This window comes from Tachypleus tridentatus, chromosome 4, assembly GCF_004210375.1.
Source record: "Tachypleus tridentatus isolate NWPU-2018 chromosome 4, ASM421037v1, whole genome shotgun sequence".
Lineage (NCBI taxonomy): Eukaryota > Metazoa > Arthropoda > Merostomata > Xiphosura > Limulidae > Tachypleus > Tachypleus tridentatus.
Genome location: NC_134828.1, coordinates 82,399,204 through 82,417,289, shown reverse-complemented (window position 1 = coordinate 82,417,289; position 18,086 = coordinate 82,399,204). Strand labels below are relative to the sequence as shown.

Sequence of the window (18,086 nt, the reverse complement as noted above, 5' to 3'; positions counted from 1 at the left end):
GTGGAAACCGAGGATTTTGATAGCATGGGTATCACCAAGACTTGATTGCATTTAAACAATTTTGATGAAATTTTATTGAAATAGCATGCTCCAGATTATTTACTAGATAGTGAGAAGTAACTATGTGCGAGAAATGAATTGCAGCCTGTTGAGTTTGACCATATTAAAGATAACAGCATTGAGGATGAGTCAGTTTGGGCTAATATTAATAGATATAAAGGAAAAATTTGTAATTGGGATTTATTGTGTACTACCAGGTAAGAATGGGAAAAATAATGAAAAGGTGTGTAATGAGATCAGAATGGTAGCTGAAGATGTTATCATGAGACATTTTAATTTTCAGGAGTACTGATTGGAGTCTTACAGTGAGGAAGGATAAGTTTTTGGAAATTGCTCAGAATACTTTTATACACAAACTGGTGAAGGATCCTACGTAAAAGGAAGTTACATTAAATAACAGACTCCAACGTGAATATCACAGACAGTTGTAATTGTTGAACATCCAAGGCAAGCGACTACTGCACTATTAAATTTGGAATTATAATACACGTAGAAAAAAATAGTACGCTGACCAAATTTCTGGAAAGCCAATTTAGATAGAATGAGATGAGATCCTACTTCTACATATTAGACTAAAGAATTAGGATAGGTCTTGAACAGATGTTGGAAGCATATAGGGAAAAATTGATATGCATACATATTCTTTACAGAAGAGAAATGAATAAGCCAGTATAGTTTAGTAAAGGTTTTAGAGCTCATATTATGGATAAACAATAAATTAAAGAAATATCAACTTACTGTAAATAATAAGAAGTTAGAGGACTATAGAAAAATCAAGAAAGTTGGTTTAAAAGGGTGTTAAAAGGGGCAAAATTATATATGAAAGAGAGTTAAATCAAACACTATGAAATTCTTTAGGTTTTTGATGGTAAGCAAAATGTGAAAATGGGGATTGGGCCTCTTAAAAATGATAGTGGGAGTTGATCTCAGACAATTATCAGATGATAAACTTGTTAAATTATCGTACTGCACCTCAACCACAGCACTTAATGCAATGCATGGAGAAAATCCGATTCAAAATACATCAATTTCAAGGTTCTGAAACTGTAAAAGTTGGGAAACCAAAATCTGATAAATTCCTTTGACCAGACAAATTTTATCCTGGTTTCAATGAAACTCAAAGATTTTATTTGTGAACTGCTACCTACTGTTTTTTTATAGATCATTGATTAATGGAAGAGTATTAAAAGATTGGAAGTTGGCTAACGTTTAAAGAAGGTGATGAACACTGTCAAGGCAATTAGTTAGTCTCACCTCATTACTTGGAAAGTGTGATTAATGATGCATTGCAGTCACTTGAAACAGATTGATATAGTGTCATAGCCAGCATGGTTTCACTTAGGGAAAGTCTCGTTTAATGAAACTTCTGACATAATTTGAGAATGTGACTGAAAGAGTTGATGAAGGAAATACTGTCGTCTACCTTGATTTTCATATAGTATTTGATAAGGTGCCTCATCAAAGACTTGTAACAAAAATTAAACCTGCGAGTATGGGGGAAATGTTATTAAACTGGATAGAAAATTTGGTTGGAGAGTAGAAAGCCAAGAGTAATAATAAATGGAGTTAGACTTGACTGGGTCACAGTTGCGAACAGTGCGCCTCATAGCGATTTGCTGGGTCCTCTGTTGTTTGTAATTTCTATTAATGATATTGACTCTGAAATATTAACAGGGCAAACAGTATTTTTGGTAGTATCTAACAAATACCGAATACAAAACAAGTGATAATGTTTTACTTATAAGACTTTTACTCTACAGTTTACTGTTTTGGGCTCCCTTTCTTAAGAAAATATTGAATTGTTGGAGAAGGTTCAGAGAAGACATAATAGAATGATACATGGGATGATGGGGCTGTCCTATGAAGAGACTATCTTTAAACTTTTTTCTCTGGAGAGGAAAAAAAGTGATAGGGGATTTAATTTAAGTGTTCCAGATAGTTAAGGGTACTAAAAATATAGATCCATCAATTTTTTGTGTTTAGCAGTGTAATCAATAAGACAAGGGGTCATAAATTATAATTTTGGCAGCACAGGAGTCACTTGCAGTTTAGACAGTATTACTCTTCAAACAGGATGGTTGGCTTCTGGAATGAGCTGCCTCAAAGGGTGATAGAGGCAGAAAATTTAACTTAGTTCAAGAAGAAATTGGATGAATGCAAGCAGTAAGGAGTGGTTATAGTTGGGACATCCTTGATGGGCAAATAAGCTTGTTTTTGTACTTAAAAAATTTTATGTAGTCTGTCCCTCCTGACAGCAACATACATTTAACTACAAATATACTCACTATGAAACAAATATTATATACATTTTTATTTCTCAAAGAAACATTTAATTTTATAGAATTCTTTCATGGAGCTCCAAAGATTTATATAAAATTAAATTTACTCAATCTCGCTTCTCATACAACTTATTTTTCTCTTTCTTCACAGATTTTGACAATAAGCTACCATGGTTAGTGTTGTAGTTATACAATCACTATTATCAAAGAAAAACATTTAAGTATTCTACTCCAGCTACTAAAAATCATTTTGTCTATCTTTTCTATGCTATGTTTAAATTGTTATCCAAGGTGTTTGACAATGTCATTGAGAAATATTAACGCAAAAATTTATCTTCTTAGCAAGAATTAAAATTTATTCTGGTGCTTATAATAAAGCAGAAGAAACATACATACAAATTCACAGAATAACTAAGTTTATTGACCTACAAACAAGCGTCTCATGCAAATGTTTTCCAAATACAGCCAATACATTGATCAACAATTTGTACTTAAAGTTAAACTTACAGCTATATTTTCCTTAAAAACTAGTACTTACAATTATGGCCCCAAAGTTTGGAGAATTAACAGTTAATCACTAACATGATAACAATGATGAGGATGAAAAACACTAAACTGGTTTATTACAAGAATGTCAAAACTGGTAATCTATAATGAATTGAGAAAAATCAACATTTTTTAATTGACTATTTCATTAGTAGGAAAGGATTTTATGCCAGTAATATTAATGAAACAGCAAAATATTAATACAATTTATCCATTTATTACCCTACAAAATTCTTTTATGACAAATTATAAAGCACTAAATCAACATAATAGGATACACTCTAAAATGTCTTTTCTATGCACTAAGTTAGAGACAGTTTTGGCATATTCATAATATAACTTCTACTACCATACTGTCCAAATTACATTGCACTTGCTGCTCAGGATCAGTTTTTTTTGTTAATACAAATACACATTAACATACACTTAAACCTTTCTTAGAAACATTTTGAACTTAAAAACTTTAAGGTACTGTAGAAATGATTCCATCTGTAATTGGTTTGATAAAACCAGGAACTAATGGACTTCAGCTGTTTACTTGCTTCATAAAGATTTTCTTGTACTAGCTAAAAGGTGACTATTTTCAGCATATATACAAATTTCTTTTTAATGGCAGAACTTAAATTCATAAACCTCAGAATCTATAAATATTAGCTAATAATTATAAAATAGGCTATTCTGCAAATTCACTGATACTAACAGAAAAAGTAAGCAAAGACGAGAATGGCAAAACATCTAATTCATTTAGTTTCAGAAAACGTAAGAAAATGAAACATGTTGAGTTATTGAAATTTGTTACTATTTAAAAAATACTAAATGATACCTAAAAATTGTATTTACAATAATACCATCTTCAAGTTTTTTCTTTCCTCATTTAATTTCAAAAAACTTACGAGAGTAAAACTAAGAACACCAGTTCTTGTTTCAAGTACAATATAGACTACTAACATTTTTTATACAAACTGCAAAAATCTATTTCTTTGAATAAAAATTATAATTGTTAAAAACAAGGAACCTTCCTACAAAATGCACAACCCACTTGTGTGATTAGACATAGGTACTTCAATAAACAGCTTACTATGTAGCATGCTGTTATTAATATTTTAAAATAATCTGAATAACAATGTTTAAAGTTCAAATCTTAGAATGAGCTTTGCAACTTGCATTTTTCTATAAATACCTTTTTCACAAGTATTTTAAGCTTGACCTAATTCTAAAAAACATATATAGTTTACCATCACACCAAACTTTCAACTTTCTTGATTATACTAAATCTAATTCATAATATATAAATAATATGAATCTGACAGCTATTTAGATGTCAAGAAAAAAAAGTAAGGTAATCTGTAAACAGTAATTATTCCTTTAAGAAAAGTGTTCAAATGCAAGTTAGGACATTCCTGGTTTTGTTGTCTATTTGAAAAACTTAATTTCATGTGATTTTATTCTACACAGAACAGTCAGTTTAATGAGATTTATAATGTTAAATACAAATAACCATTTTTTTTCAGAAGTTGCTAAATCAAGCATGCATAAAATACACTGTACAAATGCATGATTATAGTCACTTGAAATATATGCAAATGAAAATTGACCTCCTGTTAATTCCTGTGCACTAACACTTCCTGTTTCTTTAAGAGGCAACATCCTTAACTGTTACAGTGAAATAATAATAATGGAACATTTTAATTTAACAATGATCACAACAAAGCTACCTGAAGGAGTGGTTAGTAACTGAAAATATTGTATTACACATTGTCTTTTGATGGTTACCTATCTTATTTAAACACAGACTGTGATTACAAAGGAGTGACAAAGATTTATAAATGAGACTATACTGGACGTTTTATTTATTGGGTAATAATGACTTATTACAATGTTTTTTGTTTTTACCAGAACTGATAATGTGGATGCATAGTAATGCAAAATGTGACATCTCCACCCATACTGAAGAACCTGCATACACACATACAAAAAAGAATACAGACTGCATTGCACACTCGTCCTCCCACCCACCCACCCCTTTCAATACGCGATAAAAAAATCTTCATTATGCAGTAAATTACATCACATTTAAAAAAAAATATATATCACTTACTTTTGACCAGCATTTTGGTGCAGCATCACACCTAAAAACTTACAAAAAAAAAAAAAAAAGAGAGCATTTCTCAAAGGTCTCACTGACAAATTGCTCATCATCATTTAATATAATTAAGTACAGCAGTTTATTTATGCACATACCAACACAAGTACTTCCCAGAGACATCTTTTCTAGCTCAGATACATTTTTAAGTTTCTATTAAGAGAAAACCTAAATTATTCATCCCAAACTAATAAGCTCATCTATAAAGTAAGCATCAAAATGGAACTTATAGTACAAATATAATTACAACATTATTATATTATTTTTAGATAAAATTAAGTTTACATTTTTTCTTAATGTTGAATTACATTTATTGTTCCACTAATTATCACGTTATTGTTATATTCAGTACATACAAGCAACGAGATAGTAAATAAGGAAAATTAAATACAAGGTCAAAAGGAATGACTGTGAAAGTTTTAAAATAATATATACTACTGAATTTCATTCAGTGGCAACAGATGATTTCTATACAACTAAAAGTGCATACATCCTTAAAGGATCAAAAACCCTCCAACAGATTTTAAGTTTTTCTTCTCTTGGAATATCACAAGTGACAGCTTATAGCCCCACCCTTCCATCCTTTATTTCTTTAATGAGAGAAAGTAGTTCTATGACAAACAAATGTATACATTATATTTCTAACACAAGATAATGAAATGGCAGAAAGTTGTCTTGGGAATAGATACAAGTGTTGGCAACAATGAAACTTTTAAGAAATAAACCTTTAACATTTAAAAATAACAATTTATTTTACACCTATAATTCACAACCTGCACTCATATTAAAGAGTAAAAAGTTTGTGACATGTAGTTTATACCCATTTTTAATGGCTACCTTTGACATGTTATTTTTCCCTGCCTTTAATTATCATGAATTCATCTATCTCCCCTGGAATAAAAAACTTTATGCGAGTTGAGCACACCTCCCTAACCCATTTTGTTCCCCTTATCCCGACAGTGTGCTAAGGGGGGACAAGACAGGAACATAAGGCACTTAACGTCACCATGCAAACAACACGAGAAACCAAAACTAAGTGGGGATGAGGTTATTAGCATACACACACAGAAAACGAGGCAACCAACAAGAGTACTTTCTGAGAAACTATTATTTAGGGATTTATGATATATTCACTCATGACTGATTGGACATTTCCTTTCTCTAATTATCTTTGGACCAATTAATGAAAACACACTTCACAGTGTTATTTTCAAGCTTTAGATACTCCCTTGAGACAGTAGTCTCAAATAAACACAAATGTTCCTCAGAAAGTTTCTTGCCTGTTAAACTTAGTTTAGTAGTGACTCTTACAACAAGAACTTAGTTGTTGAGATGTCTTAAGAATCAGTATTTTGAAATGCAACATGCAGATAGCATTTAGTAGTTTCTACTGCAATAATCAACTTACCCACAAAAAGTATATTTATGGCAAGTTATATCACACCCAGTAATAAGCATTACCTATAAAACTGTTACTGTAGTCTAATAATCTTGTAGACTACCTATAAGTTACACAACAAAGCAATTTATTAACCTAACATCCCAACCCTCTTCCCCTTTATCAGACTGATTTCCCCACCCAACCCTAAGCACGAAGAATTTCCTTGTCCTCACAGGGCTTCACCACTTGTGACACTTGTCCTTCTGACATTTTCAGTGGTTTTGCTGCAAGTTCTAGTGAAAAGATGAATAAATATAACAGAATAAAATGAAAATATCAGCTGAGATTAATAACACATTCATTACCATTATAAAGGAAGAGAACCAAATATAATTCATACAGAATAACAAGAATTTTGAATACTTCAACATTGCAGTGATACACTATAAACTAATCTAATGTTTAACTACGGTGTTTCAACACAACTCTAAATTATGGAAATTAACTCTTTTTTTCTTACACAATTTTAACAGACTATAAAAATTATTTTTAAAGTAAATCTGTGTTCATTGAAATAAAAGTTTTTATTCAGCTAAATAAATTATTCTAAAATAGAGCAGTGCTCTTTAATTTGTTTATTTCTTTAATGGAAAAGCTGCTAAGGCTATTTGCCACCATAATTTCAATTTGCCGACCAAACAGAAGGCAACCAGTTGCTAGTACCCATTATCAGCTGTAAGGTTACTCTTGACCAACAAATAATGACTGCCTGTCATATCATGTGCTCATGACTGAAATGGCCAGCATGTACAGTGAAGGGTTTTGATTCTTCAACCCACAGACTACAAGTTAAATGCACTAAAAAACAGAACTGCCAACACAGTTTAACAAAAGGATACATTTTCAAAGTACACTCTTTCAGTAAAAAATTACTGTTAAAGTGAAGTTGTTCAAATAAAAAGATACTTTCAAAGTAGAGTTGTCTTAATAGTGAAAATGTATTTTTATAAAGAGCAGTTCAGTGAAATAATGAATTTTCAAAGTTGTTCTTAAAGTAGGACCATTCAACAAAAACATTTTCATAACAGTGTAGTTCAATGTATCAAATTTTCAAAGCAAAGCTAGTTATTGAAACAATATCATAAATTAGAGCAATACAGTGAAACAACTCGATATAAATTAAAACAGTGAAAAAACTATTTTCAAAATTGTTCAGTTAAAGTATTTTCTACAGTAAATTTACTCTGTAAAAATAAATATATATATTTATAATGGATCAATGAAATAAATGATCTCAAACAATGAAATATTTCAAAAATACAGCTGTTGTGTCACATGGAACTGCTCAATTAAAAACCAATACATAACACATAGCAACTGAATAACAATTCCACAGTATGTTTGATGCTAAAAAAATCCAAACTTTTTTATTCTTAGTATGGATACTATTAGAAAACAACATACACTGAGAAATAATGCACTATAGCAGTATTAGGCTAGGTTATTTTTTTTAACAATTACTGTCTTATACATTTTGGTATAAAGATTTATCTTTTTTTTTATATATATATATCAACACAGCTTTACCTCAGTTTTCAGACACCATAATTGGCCAACAGTCTTTCTTTCAGAGGGGCTGGTAACTGTTCTGAAAATCTCGTCCAGTTGGCCTCACCAACTTGGTTTTTAAAACCATGAAAAATCTACAAAAGAAAAAAAATTAACAATGAACTGAGAACAATACTATAAGACTAGCAGAATATACTTCAACTGAAAATTTACTGAACCCTATAGCTAGATATAACCTTATTTTCTGCCAGATGCCAACTTTACCCAGATTTCAAAAATAAGAGAACTTCAAAACACCTCAAACCTTTAATAGATATTTATAGGATTTAAGTATTATCACAATTCTAAGTTTTTACAACAGGACTGTAAAATCATCTGCTTGCATTTTATAACTCACTGATGGTTTTTGTTTTGTTTTACATGTATTTTTAATCAAAAAGTAAACAGCTATATTTATTATCCAAACATAAATGTCTGGTTCAGCATAGTTAGTCAAATGTAAACCATTCATTTTTTATGTAATTATTGGATACATATAAGACTACTTAATGAAAAAATCAACATTTCTGGTCTGGTAGTTATGCTAAGTTCCCAATATTACACAGCATAATGTTAAGAGACAAAAAGGGACCTGTTGGTCCATCTCAGCTATCCTATTCTCTAAGCCAAACTAAAAATAAAAATGTTAAGCCAGCCTCTATTATTCTTATATCCATCATGTTTTCTTTTAAACTCACTCAAATTTATTGCCTCCACAACATCCAAAGACAACCTATTCAACAGGACAACAATCCTATTTGAAAAATAAAATTCTTAGCTGAAGACAGTTTCTACCTTGCCTAAATTCATGTGTACCCCAAGTCCTACTATCCTTACTTTTAAATATGAAAACAGATGTACCAACACTATCAATTCCCTTTACAATATTAAACACCTCAATTAATTAAACCACTTTGATATAAATCTATTTTAATGAAGACATTACTATCAAGAGCATTGTACTTCAGGTTTACATTCACTTGGTTTTTATTCCATTATTTCAAAATAACATTGAAAACAGTAATAAAATCTTTCATTTTTGCATTATGACTCACAAGCTATAAAAATGTCAAAATTTGGTAAGGTATAAGAGATTAGTCATGTACAAGCCTAGATGAGAATGTAGCTTGCTTGACCTTCTGACACGTACATTTCCAAATACTTTCACTAAAAACAGTTGATACAAGATATAAATTTTGTCAACCCTTTCATTTTAAGCTTTATAAATTATATGTACTTTCAACATTTACATGTTTTCATTCATTAGAAAAAGCTCATTTTTCACTATAATCCAACAATGGCTATTTTGAAATTGATGTCAAGTTGTCGTCCTTGGGCAGACAGTAACTGCTGATACTAATGTTGGCTACTTTGTTCCATGATAGTACTTCAGTTATTTCTAACCTAAATGTTATAGTTTTAGAAAAAGTTAAAATATATTCAGACTTTACTTTTATATTTTAATTAATTATGCATTATTTGTGTTTTAAAGTTCATATTTGAAATGTTTAATAATTTTTATAAAATAACCAAAACTTCCTCTTGCTCTGCAAGGCTTACATAATGAGATGTGAACAAATATTTTGTGGAAGGCCAAGCTATATCTGATATTCATACTATTCTATAGTTAAGGGATACCTATTGATGCATGTCAACATAAATAACACTGGGGAACACTTTCTCAGTAACTTTGAGTTGCATTGGATATTTTAACTGATTCTGAAGGAGTTTTAGGCGCTGATTTCAAATCTAAAATTAGTTTTTCTCTACAAGCTCTAGTTTGTATGCAATTTGAGGTTAATGAAATTGTACAAATGTGAACTTGCATAAACCATGTATAAGCATTTTCACGTCCATATATATAGATAGCTTCTAATATTTTGATCATTCTTCTTTTGTTTCAGATCAAACATGGCTTCCAAAAATAGATATCATTGCAGAAACAAGTCTGATGCCTTCTGCTACATATGTGGATGCTACACACTCAATCGTCAGAGACGTAACATATCCTCGTTCGTCAAGCGTGCCTACAAGGCATATTTTGAAGTTCATCTTGGCGATCAAGACAAGCAATGGGCTCCTCATGTTGTGTGCCACAATTGTGAGGAAATGCTTCGAGACTGGACCAAAGGAAAATGCAATGGTCTGCCTTTTGGTGTTCCAATGATTTGGCGTGAACCCACCAACCATGTAACTGACTGTTATTTCTGCATGGTAAACACAACGGGTGTTGGGAAGAAGAACCGACATAAGATTACGTATCCGAACATTCCCTCAGCTATTCGGCCTGCTCCGCACTCTGAAGAAGTTCCTGTTCCAGTTTTCAAAGGCTTGCCTTCATTGGACGATAAAGACATTGGACATGATACAAGCGAACAAGACAGTTGTGACAGTGAATTGTCAGAAAAGTGTACACAATCGGAGAACTGTTCTTCAGACACTGAACCTTTCCCTGTCCCCAAGCCTCTTCCCCAGGCTGAACTGAATGATTTAGTGCAGGATTTAGGTCTTTCAAAAAAAGCAGCAGAGCTTTTGGCATCAAGGTTACAAGGCAGAAATCTTGTTGATCACTCTGTTAAAGTATCATATTTCAGAAAGCGTGACCAGCTTTTAGTGACCTTCTTTTCAGAAGACAGACAGGTTGTTTACTGCCATGACATCCAAGGGCTTCTCAAAGAACTGGGTGTACCTTACTATAGTCCTGCTGAATGGAGACTCTTTTCAGACAGTTCAAAACGCAGTCTAAAGTGTGTTCTTTTACATAATGGGAATGTTTATGTCGGTCACTCAGTGCATTTGCGGGAAGACTATGATGATATGAGAATGGTCATGGACTTATTAAAATATCATGAGCACAATTGGATCATTTGTGTAGACTTAAAGATGGTCAACTTTCTTCTTGGACAACAGAAAGGTTTCACCAAGTTTCCATGTTTCCTCTGTATGTGGGACACCCGAGCACGAGACAGACATTGGGTCCAGAAGGACTGGCCTATTCGTGACACCCTTGAAGCAGGCATGCCAAATATCATACAAGACCCAATTGTAAGCAGAGATAAGATCATCTTTCCTCCTCTTCACATCAAATTAGGTTTGATGAAGCAATTTGTCAAGGCACTGGAAACCGAAGGTGAATGTTTCCAACACATCATCACAGCTTTACCAGGGTTATCATTTGAGAAGATCAAAGCAGGCGTGTTTGATGGCCCACAGATTCAACCCTAATTCGTGATGATCAGTTTGTTGCTAAGATGACCGCTTTAGAAAAGGCAGCATGGTTATCCTTTGTGGCAGTCGTTCAGAACTTCCTTGGAAACAATAAGGCGGAGAACTACAGTGAACTTGTGAGCAGAATGCTCCTCACTTTTCGTGATCTCGGGTGCAACATGAGCATCAAGCTTCATTTTTTGAACAGCCACCTTGATAAGTTCCCTGACAACCTGGGGGCTGTGAGTGACGAACAAGGAGAACGATTCCACCAAGACCTAAAGGTCATGGAAGAACGCTACCAAGGGTGCTTGGACAAAAGTATGATGGCTGACTACTGCTGGAGCATTAAACGAGATTGTCCAGATGAAGTGTACAAACGCAAAAGTTACAAACGCAAATTCCTACCTGAATAAAATACACAAACAAATTGATAAGCTATTCCTATAATTCCCTATAATAACGAAAAATTAAAAAATAAATAAAAATGTCAAATTGCATAAAATCTGTAGCTTGCAGACAAAAACCGACTTCAGATTTGAAATCAACACACTCAAATTGACTATAGAAAGGTCTTTTTTTAAATGCAACAAAATGAGTGTTCCCCAGTGTAATCAATGATAAACAGAAAAGGAAAATAAAACAAATAAACTATAAGTGAAAAAGTAAAGTGCAAAATTATGCATGTAACCCCCAAAGAAAGATATTTTAAAATTATTCCACAATGAGTAAAAAGATATGTACTTATTTCTATTTCTTAATTTTAAGCTTTTCATTGTGCTGTATATGTTGATGACAATAGCTGCAGTAAGTGAAATGGTGGAGAAAACTGAAAACAAAATAAACATTTACCTAAAACAAATTTTGATATTAGTTTAAGAGATTATGCAAATGAATGTCAAAACTACAACAAAAAATATTTTTATATTCAATATATGAAAATCACCTTGCAGGTGAACTATTCAGAAAATAATTGGACGTACATTAAATAATAACGGTTTGGCAGAAACATAAGAAAAACTAAATTTAAGGAAATTTTCATAGCATCCTTCAGTCTGAAGTACACTGTCATTCTTGAGTTAAAGAACATTTTAATAGTGTGTGCATGCATGTGTTGGGTTATGGATTATTCTACGGTAGTTGTTTGTGACTTGTTGACAATAGAGTAAAAAATAAACTAACATAACACCCTCCACTTGTTTTTCTCTTTCTCTGTGGGTGTATATAAGTATATTTAGAAATCTGTGTATCCTCAACATCAATGGATTACTCAAGAAATTCCATACACTCAACACCAATCAATTGTAAACACAGCATTTGGTTCTTACCAAGTTACAAAACCAAACAAAACATAATTATTGCTTTTAAAATAATTGTTTTAGCTCTTTTGTTATAAGACAACTAAGCAATCATGAAATGTTCATTCACAAAATAAATTAATACCACTTACACTTAGCAGTTTAATATCTGACAGTAATATTAAATCAGCTCCAAGAAACAGTTTTTAGATTATAATGATTAGTTGCTGAAGTTAATATGGCATAAACCATGGAGTAGTTAGTTTTTCAAACATTTTAAGTTTGCAGAGTAAGACTTGAGAGCACATTACCTATATACCTGATTTTTCCTTAGAGATTTTAGAACTCTGTATCTGAAACTAATAAGCTTTTTATAACTCTTTTACCTTGGTTATCCTTTAATATATATGACAAAGTTTAAATGTCTTATATACAATTTTATTAAACTACTTTTTTTGTTTACGTTATTTCAATTAGTGTAAAACCTTGGCTAACAATCTATATTTTAATGGTATATTATTTTTAAGTCCCTAACTCTACAATTAAATAGAAAAATACTGAATTTCCCCTAGTGTGACATTTTCTCTGAACATCTTGTCATTTATTCCATCCACCACCTCTTGAAAGAGAAAGAAATTAAAGGTAAATTATTCATTATAAAATCACTATTGCTAAGAAAAAAATTGTATAGCCTTCAGTTTTGTTTATTTACAAAGCTATCAACAGAAAATTGGACCCTTCCCACTACACACACTTGTCTCATTCTTTCTCTCAGGAAATATTTGTTTTTGTTTTTTTTGTTTTTGGAATTTCGCACAAAGCTACTCGAGGGCTATCTGTGCTAGCCATCCCTAATTTAGCAGTGTAAGGCTAGAGGGAAGGCAGCTAGTCATCACCACCCACCACCAACTCTTGGGCTACTCTTTTACCAACGAATAGTGGGATTGACCGTACATTATAACGCCCCACGGCTGGGAGGGCGAGCATGTTTGGCGCGACTCGGGCGCGAACCTGCGACCCTCAGATTACGAAGCGCACGCCTTAACACGCTAGGCCATGCCTCAGGAAATATTAACAGTTCTCTCTCCCCCTCTTACATTTAGTTATATATTACATATAACCAAAAGAAAATCAAGACATCATATAATGTATTGCATAACACTGTTCTAAAAACATCATAATCAATTTCACTCACAGTAAAAGCAACATTCCTGGAAGACACTTAACAACTAGCTTGGATGACCTTATAAAGACTTGTCACACCAGAAAAATTGAGAGGTAGTGGAAATTGTCAATTTTTTGCACATTATTAGTCTATGTTCTTTGGCTACTTAGTGCAATTTTAACATTTGGAAAAAGTTAACTTAAATATCCTTAACAATTAACAGGAAGAAAAAGTACTTCATTTCTTGTTTAGGTAAAATAAATAAAATTATAAATATGTTTACACTTGCAAGCAGTACATGAGAAATGTAATTCTACAGCATAACAAGAGCTAAACATGTCAAATGATGTACAACTTATAATGGCACAGACAGTAATAATACATGATTAGTAATCAAATAGGCATTACAACAACAAATTTTAGTTACAAATAGAAGTATACTGTTATGAACTTAAAGCTACTTAATATCAACATTAGTCATTCTAAAAAAACAAGGGGGGTAATTTAGATTTTTTTTCTGGTAGTTGCCAGATATGTGAAATTGACAGATCCTATTTTGAATTACGATATAGAAAATAGCAGAAAAAGTATTTTACCTCAGCATGAAAATTAGTTCACACAGACTATTCAAAACAAATAAATTAATGGACAAATCTTTCAGTTTACTATAGTTCACTAAATATGAAATTTTTGTATGCAAAAGACTTACAATGTTGACTAAAAGACTGCCAGATTTTGTGAAGATATACAGATAATACTGAAAGTTACATGTATTAAATCTTTAAAAACTTCAAAAATGTACAAAGAGGTCACCTGACTGGTCAAATTCACTGAGTTCATGTTTAAAGAGATAATCAAAATATACAACACTGGCATCAATATTCTCAGATCGTTCTGCGAAATTCACTAATTGAAAAACAGAAAAACCTAACTACTAGCCAAAAAGATTACCTCATAAAACATCTGCTTAAGATCAGCCTTGGGACTGACCCAAGATGCCACTGCATCACAGAAGAAGATGAAGTCTTGTACTACACCTCCAGGATTTACTCCAATCATACTACAAATTCCTCGGAAAGCAGAATCTTTTTCTTCATTATCTCGAATATTACGAAGGGAAGCACACCTTGTAAAATCAACAACAAATTATAGCGTAATGTGTGTATGTGAAAAAAACTAAAAAAATTATTACCATAAATATAAAACATAAATACCCAAGAGGTAGTTTTTTTCTATATTCTGGTTTTTCTGCTGCAACTGGCTGATAAATTCTACACTCAAACAATAGTTTCATCCTTTCACACTTCATGAGCCCATTTCAGACCACTTCTTGAAAAAAAATGTTATTTTTTAGCACAAAACTAAACAATGGGCTGTCTGCATTCTGTACACCATAGGAAACAAAAGCCCTAGATTTTAAAATGTTTAAAACCCTTAAAATTACCACCAACACATCAGGGAATAATAAAAATGTTAATCAGAGTAAAAAGAAAATTCCAATAAACCATTGAAAAGAATGAAATTTGATGTAAATGATGAATAAAAGAATAGGCACTATTATAAACTCATTTGTTTTAAACTATGCTTTAATTACATGTTGAGAGACTATCATGAAAAATGTTATTAAGAAAAGTTGTTACAGATTTCTGAAAATTAATATTCTTATTATAATATGCAGTAATTTGGGTTAAATAACACAAATAGATATAATAATTTTAGTAACTAAAACAGTAAAAGTTATGTTGGAGTTTTGTGGTGTAACTGACTACTACTAATTTAAAATAAGCTTTGTATGAGTTATGGTACTTTAGGTTTAAGTATATTTCAACTTGTAAATTGTAAAATGGGATAAATACATTGTTTTATAAAATAAATACAACCACAAAACTCTATAATCTTTCTCAAACATTAAGCTTAACGACAACTGTGTTAACAATAGACTTAGTATTTGGTATTAAGTATTTGTTTTCATGCTATAAGTAAAACTACAATCATTAAGACTAAAGTAGGAGTTAGGTATTCACAGTTTGTTAGGTGTAATTGATGCAATGAGTGAAGTTTATTGGTAAACTCAGGACTGACATATTTTTAAGGAAACTTCAGACAATAGATAAAGAGAAATACAGACTGAGAAATGTAAGCAAGATTTCGGGAGGAGCTTAAGCCTTTACATGCAAAAGATACCTTCTAACAATGACATCCAGGAACTTAAGAGTGCTATTAAAGGGAAGTGAACTTAGTTATACTGAGCCTATTTTGTTGAGTAACAAGTTTCAACTCTTGGCTTCTACAGATGAGGAACTATTGAAAGATAAGTAAAGCAAAAGGGGCAGAGAAGGATGTCGATGACAAGGTTATAGTTATTGATGATTCCGATGACAAGGTATGTAGATAAATAGTCTGTAGGGTAAACAAGAAAATAATCAATTATGCTACCCAACGTGGAGGGCATAATGACAGAGCAAGAAATATAATAAAGGAGGCTAACAGAGATCCACCTTTTATGGTTTATGTAGGGGGTAATGATAGAGGGAAAAGTAAGTCAGAGGAGCTAACTAACAAGTACAAAGAGTTGATAAAGGCATTAAAAAAAAAGTTAAATTAATTTTGTCAGTGATACTGATTTAAAATTAACTGTGGAGATGAAGTTGTTGAAGTAGGTCACTAAGTCGAAATGCGAGGCTAAGGTTAGTACTTGTGGGATTAGTTCCGTGGAAGAAAAGGTTTTGGAAGGGACAGTTTACATACAGATAAAATAGTGGCTGGTTTGTTTGCTATGGCAATTATCACAGCTGTAAGGCAAAATTTAAACTAGGACTAAGTATAGGTGAAGGCCAAGAAAAACTATGAAACAGGAATAAGAAGCAGAGAAAAGTTTAGCATAAGGAATGAGTACAGAAGTAATTATAAAAAAAGGCTTAATTGTTACTATTGCAAGGCAAGAAGTAAAATAAATAAAACAGATGATTTTAGAGCATTAATAGGTATTAGGGATTTTTATGTAACCAAAATAACTGAAACACCATTAAAGATAAATGATTTTGATGACAGAAGTTTATTTGAAACACAGGAGTATAGCCTATTTAATAGAAATAGAACACTAAACAAAGGAAAGCAATTAGCTTTATATGTAAAATGTGGGTTAAATCCTGTTGAAATTGAGTATATTAAAGGTAATAGCAAGAAGACAATCTATTTGGGTTTCTATTAGAGGATATAAAAGGAAAGACTTTTAGTGGGAATTTGTCAGAGACCACCAAATGATATCAATGAAATTAGTAAGAATCTTTACAATGAGATTTAAATTTCAGCTGTTGATGAACTACAAATTATGAGTGATTTTAAATTCAGGCACATGGATTGGGAAATGACAGTCAAAACATGAGTGAGAAAGGTTTTTGGAAACTCTTAGAATGTCTTTCTTCACCAATTAAAAACTTACTCAAAACAATGCTATTTTAGAGTTATTAACTTTAAATATAGAAATGATCGAAAGGGTAGAACCTTTGAAATATCTCCGTACAAGTGATTATTGGTCCATATGTTTCACTGTTTTGCTGCAATCGATAAGAAATAACAAATTAGTTCCAAATTTAAAAATATAATTTTGAAGGGTTGGAACAAAAATTATCTGTTGTAACTTGAGCGGCCAAATCATTTGAGCACACTGATCAGATGTGTAAAAGTTTCAAATTTTTTTAATATTCAAGGTGACCATTTTCTTTCTACAAAGACACAAGTGGCTGCAAGTAAAAAAAAACAGGTTGACTCATAAAGAATATAAGAGAAAAAATTAAAGAAAAGCATCATGAATATAAGATTTAAATTGACCTATGTGATACGACACTTAGAAAATTACAGATCAAGATAATTATTGAAACAGGAAGTTGGGACAGAGAGCATGTATGAGAAAAAGTTGGCTGAAAATGTAAACAAACAATAAAGATTTCTTGAAGTACATTAAGGGTGAAAAAAATGTTACAATGGGGTGTAGGATCTTTATGGGATGATAAAATAAGGCTCTTATCTAATGAGTATGAAATAGCTAGGATATTAAATTTTGCTTTTTTTCAGTTTTTACTTATATAGATTTAAGCAATATTCCACATTCTGATCAGATGATACATGGAAACAGGATTGGTGAAATGACTGCATTAACTCCAAGATGGTTAAGAAAAACTTGGGAAATTAAAACAATGCAAAAGCTCCTGGGCCAGATATTTCTCCAAGAACTTTGAAGGAGGTTAAAGATTGGGTATGTAAGACATTTTTATTTTTTGTTAGTCCTTGAATAGTGCACAGGTATCAAAAGATTGGAAGTTAGTTAATGTAACTCCTCTTTTCAAGGGAGGTGATAAAAATTATCCCACTAATTATAGACCTGTCAGTATTATATCAG

The 18,086-nt window shown here is 31.7% G+C and overlaps 1 protein-coding gene across 8 annotated transcripts in view; it reads right to left on the bottom strand.

Annotated features, from left to right (window-relative positions):
• Positions 1 to 2,738: 2,738 nt before the first annotated feature.
• LOC143249562 (transportin-1-like) overlaps positions 2,739 to 18,086 on the bottom strand; it is a 71,318-nt gene continuing 55,970 nt past the window's right edge. For all 8 annotated transcript variants that reach the window (XR_013027835.1, XR_013027836.1, XR_013027837.1 and 5 more), the window contains 3 exons: positions 14,639 to 14,813; positions 7,997 to 8,112; positions 2,739 to 6,702 (listed from right to left, as the gene is read on the bottom strand). Coding sequence is in view for 5 of the 8 variants with exons in the window: in XM_076499630.1 (XP_076355745.1) it covers positions 8,005 to 8,112; positions 14,639 to 14,813 (283 nt within the window). In the remaining 3 variants the exon portion in view is untranslated. The remainder of the gene's footprint in view (positions 6,703 to 7,996; positions 8,113 to 14,638; positions 14,814 to 18,086) is intronic.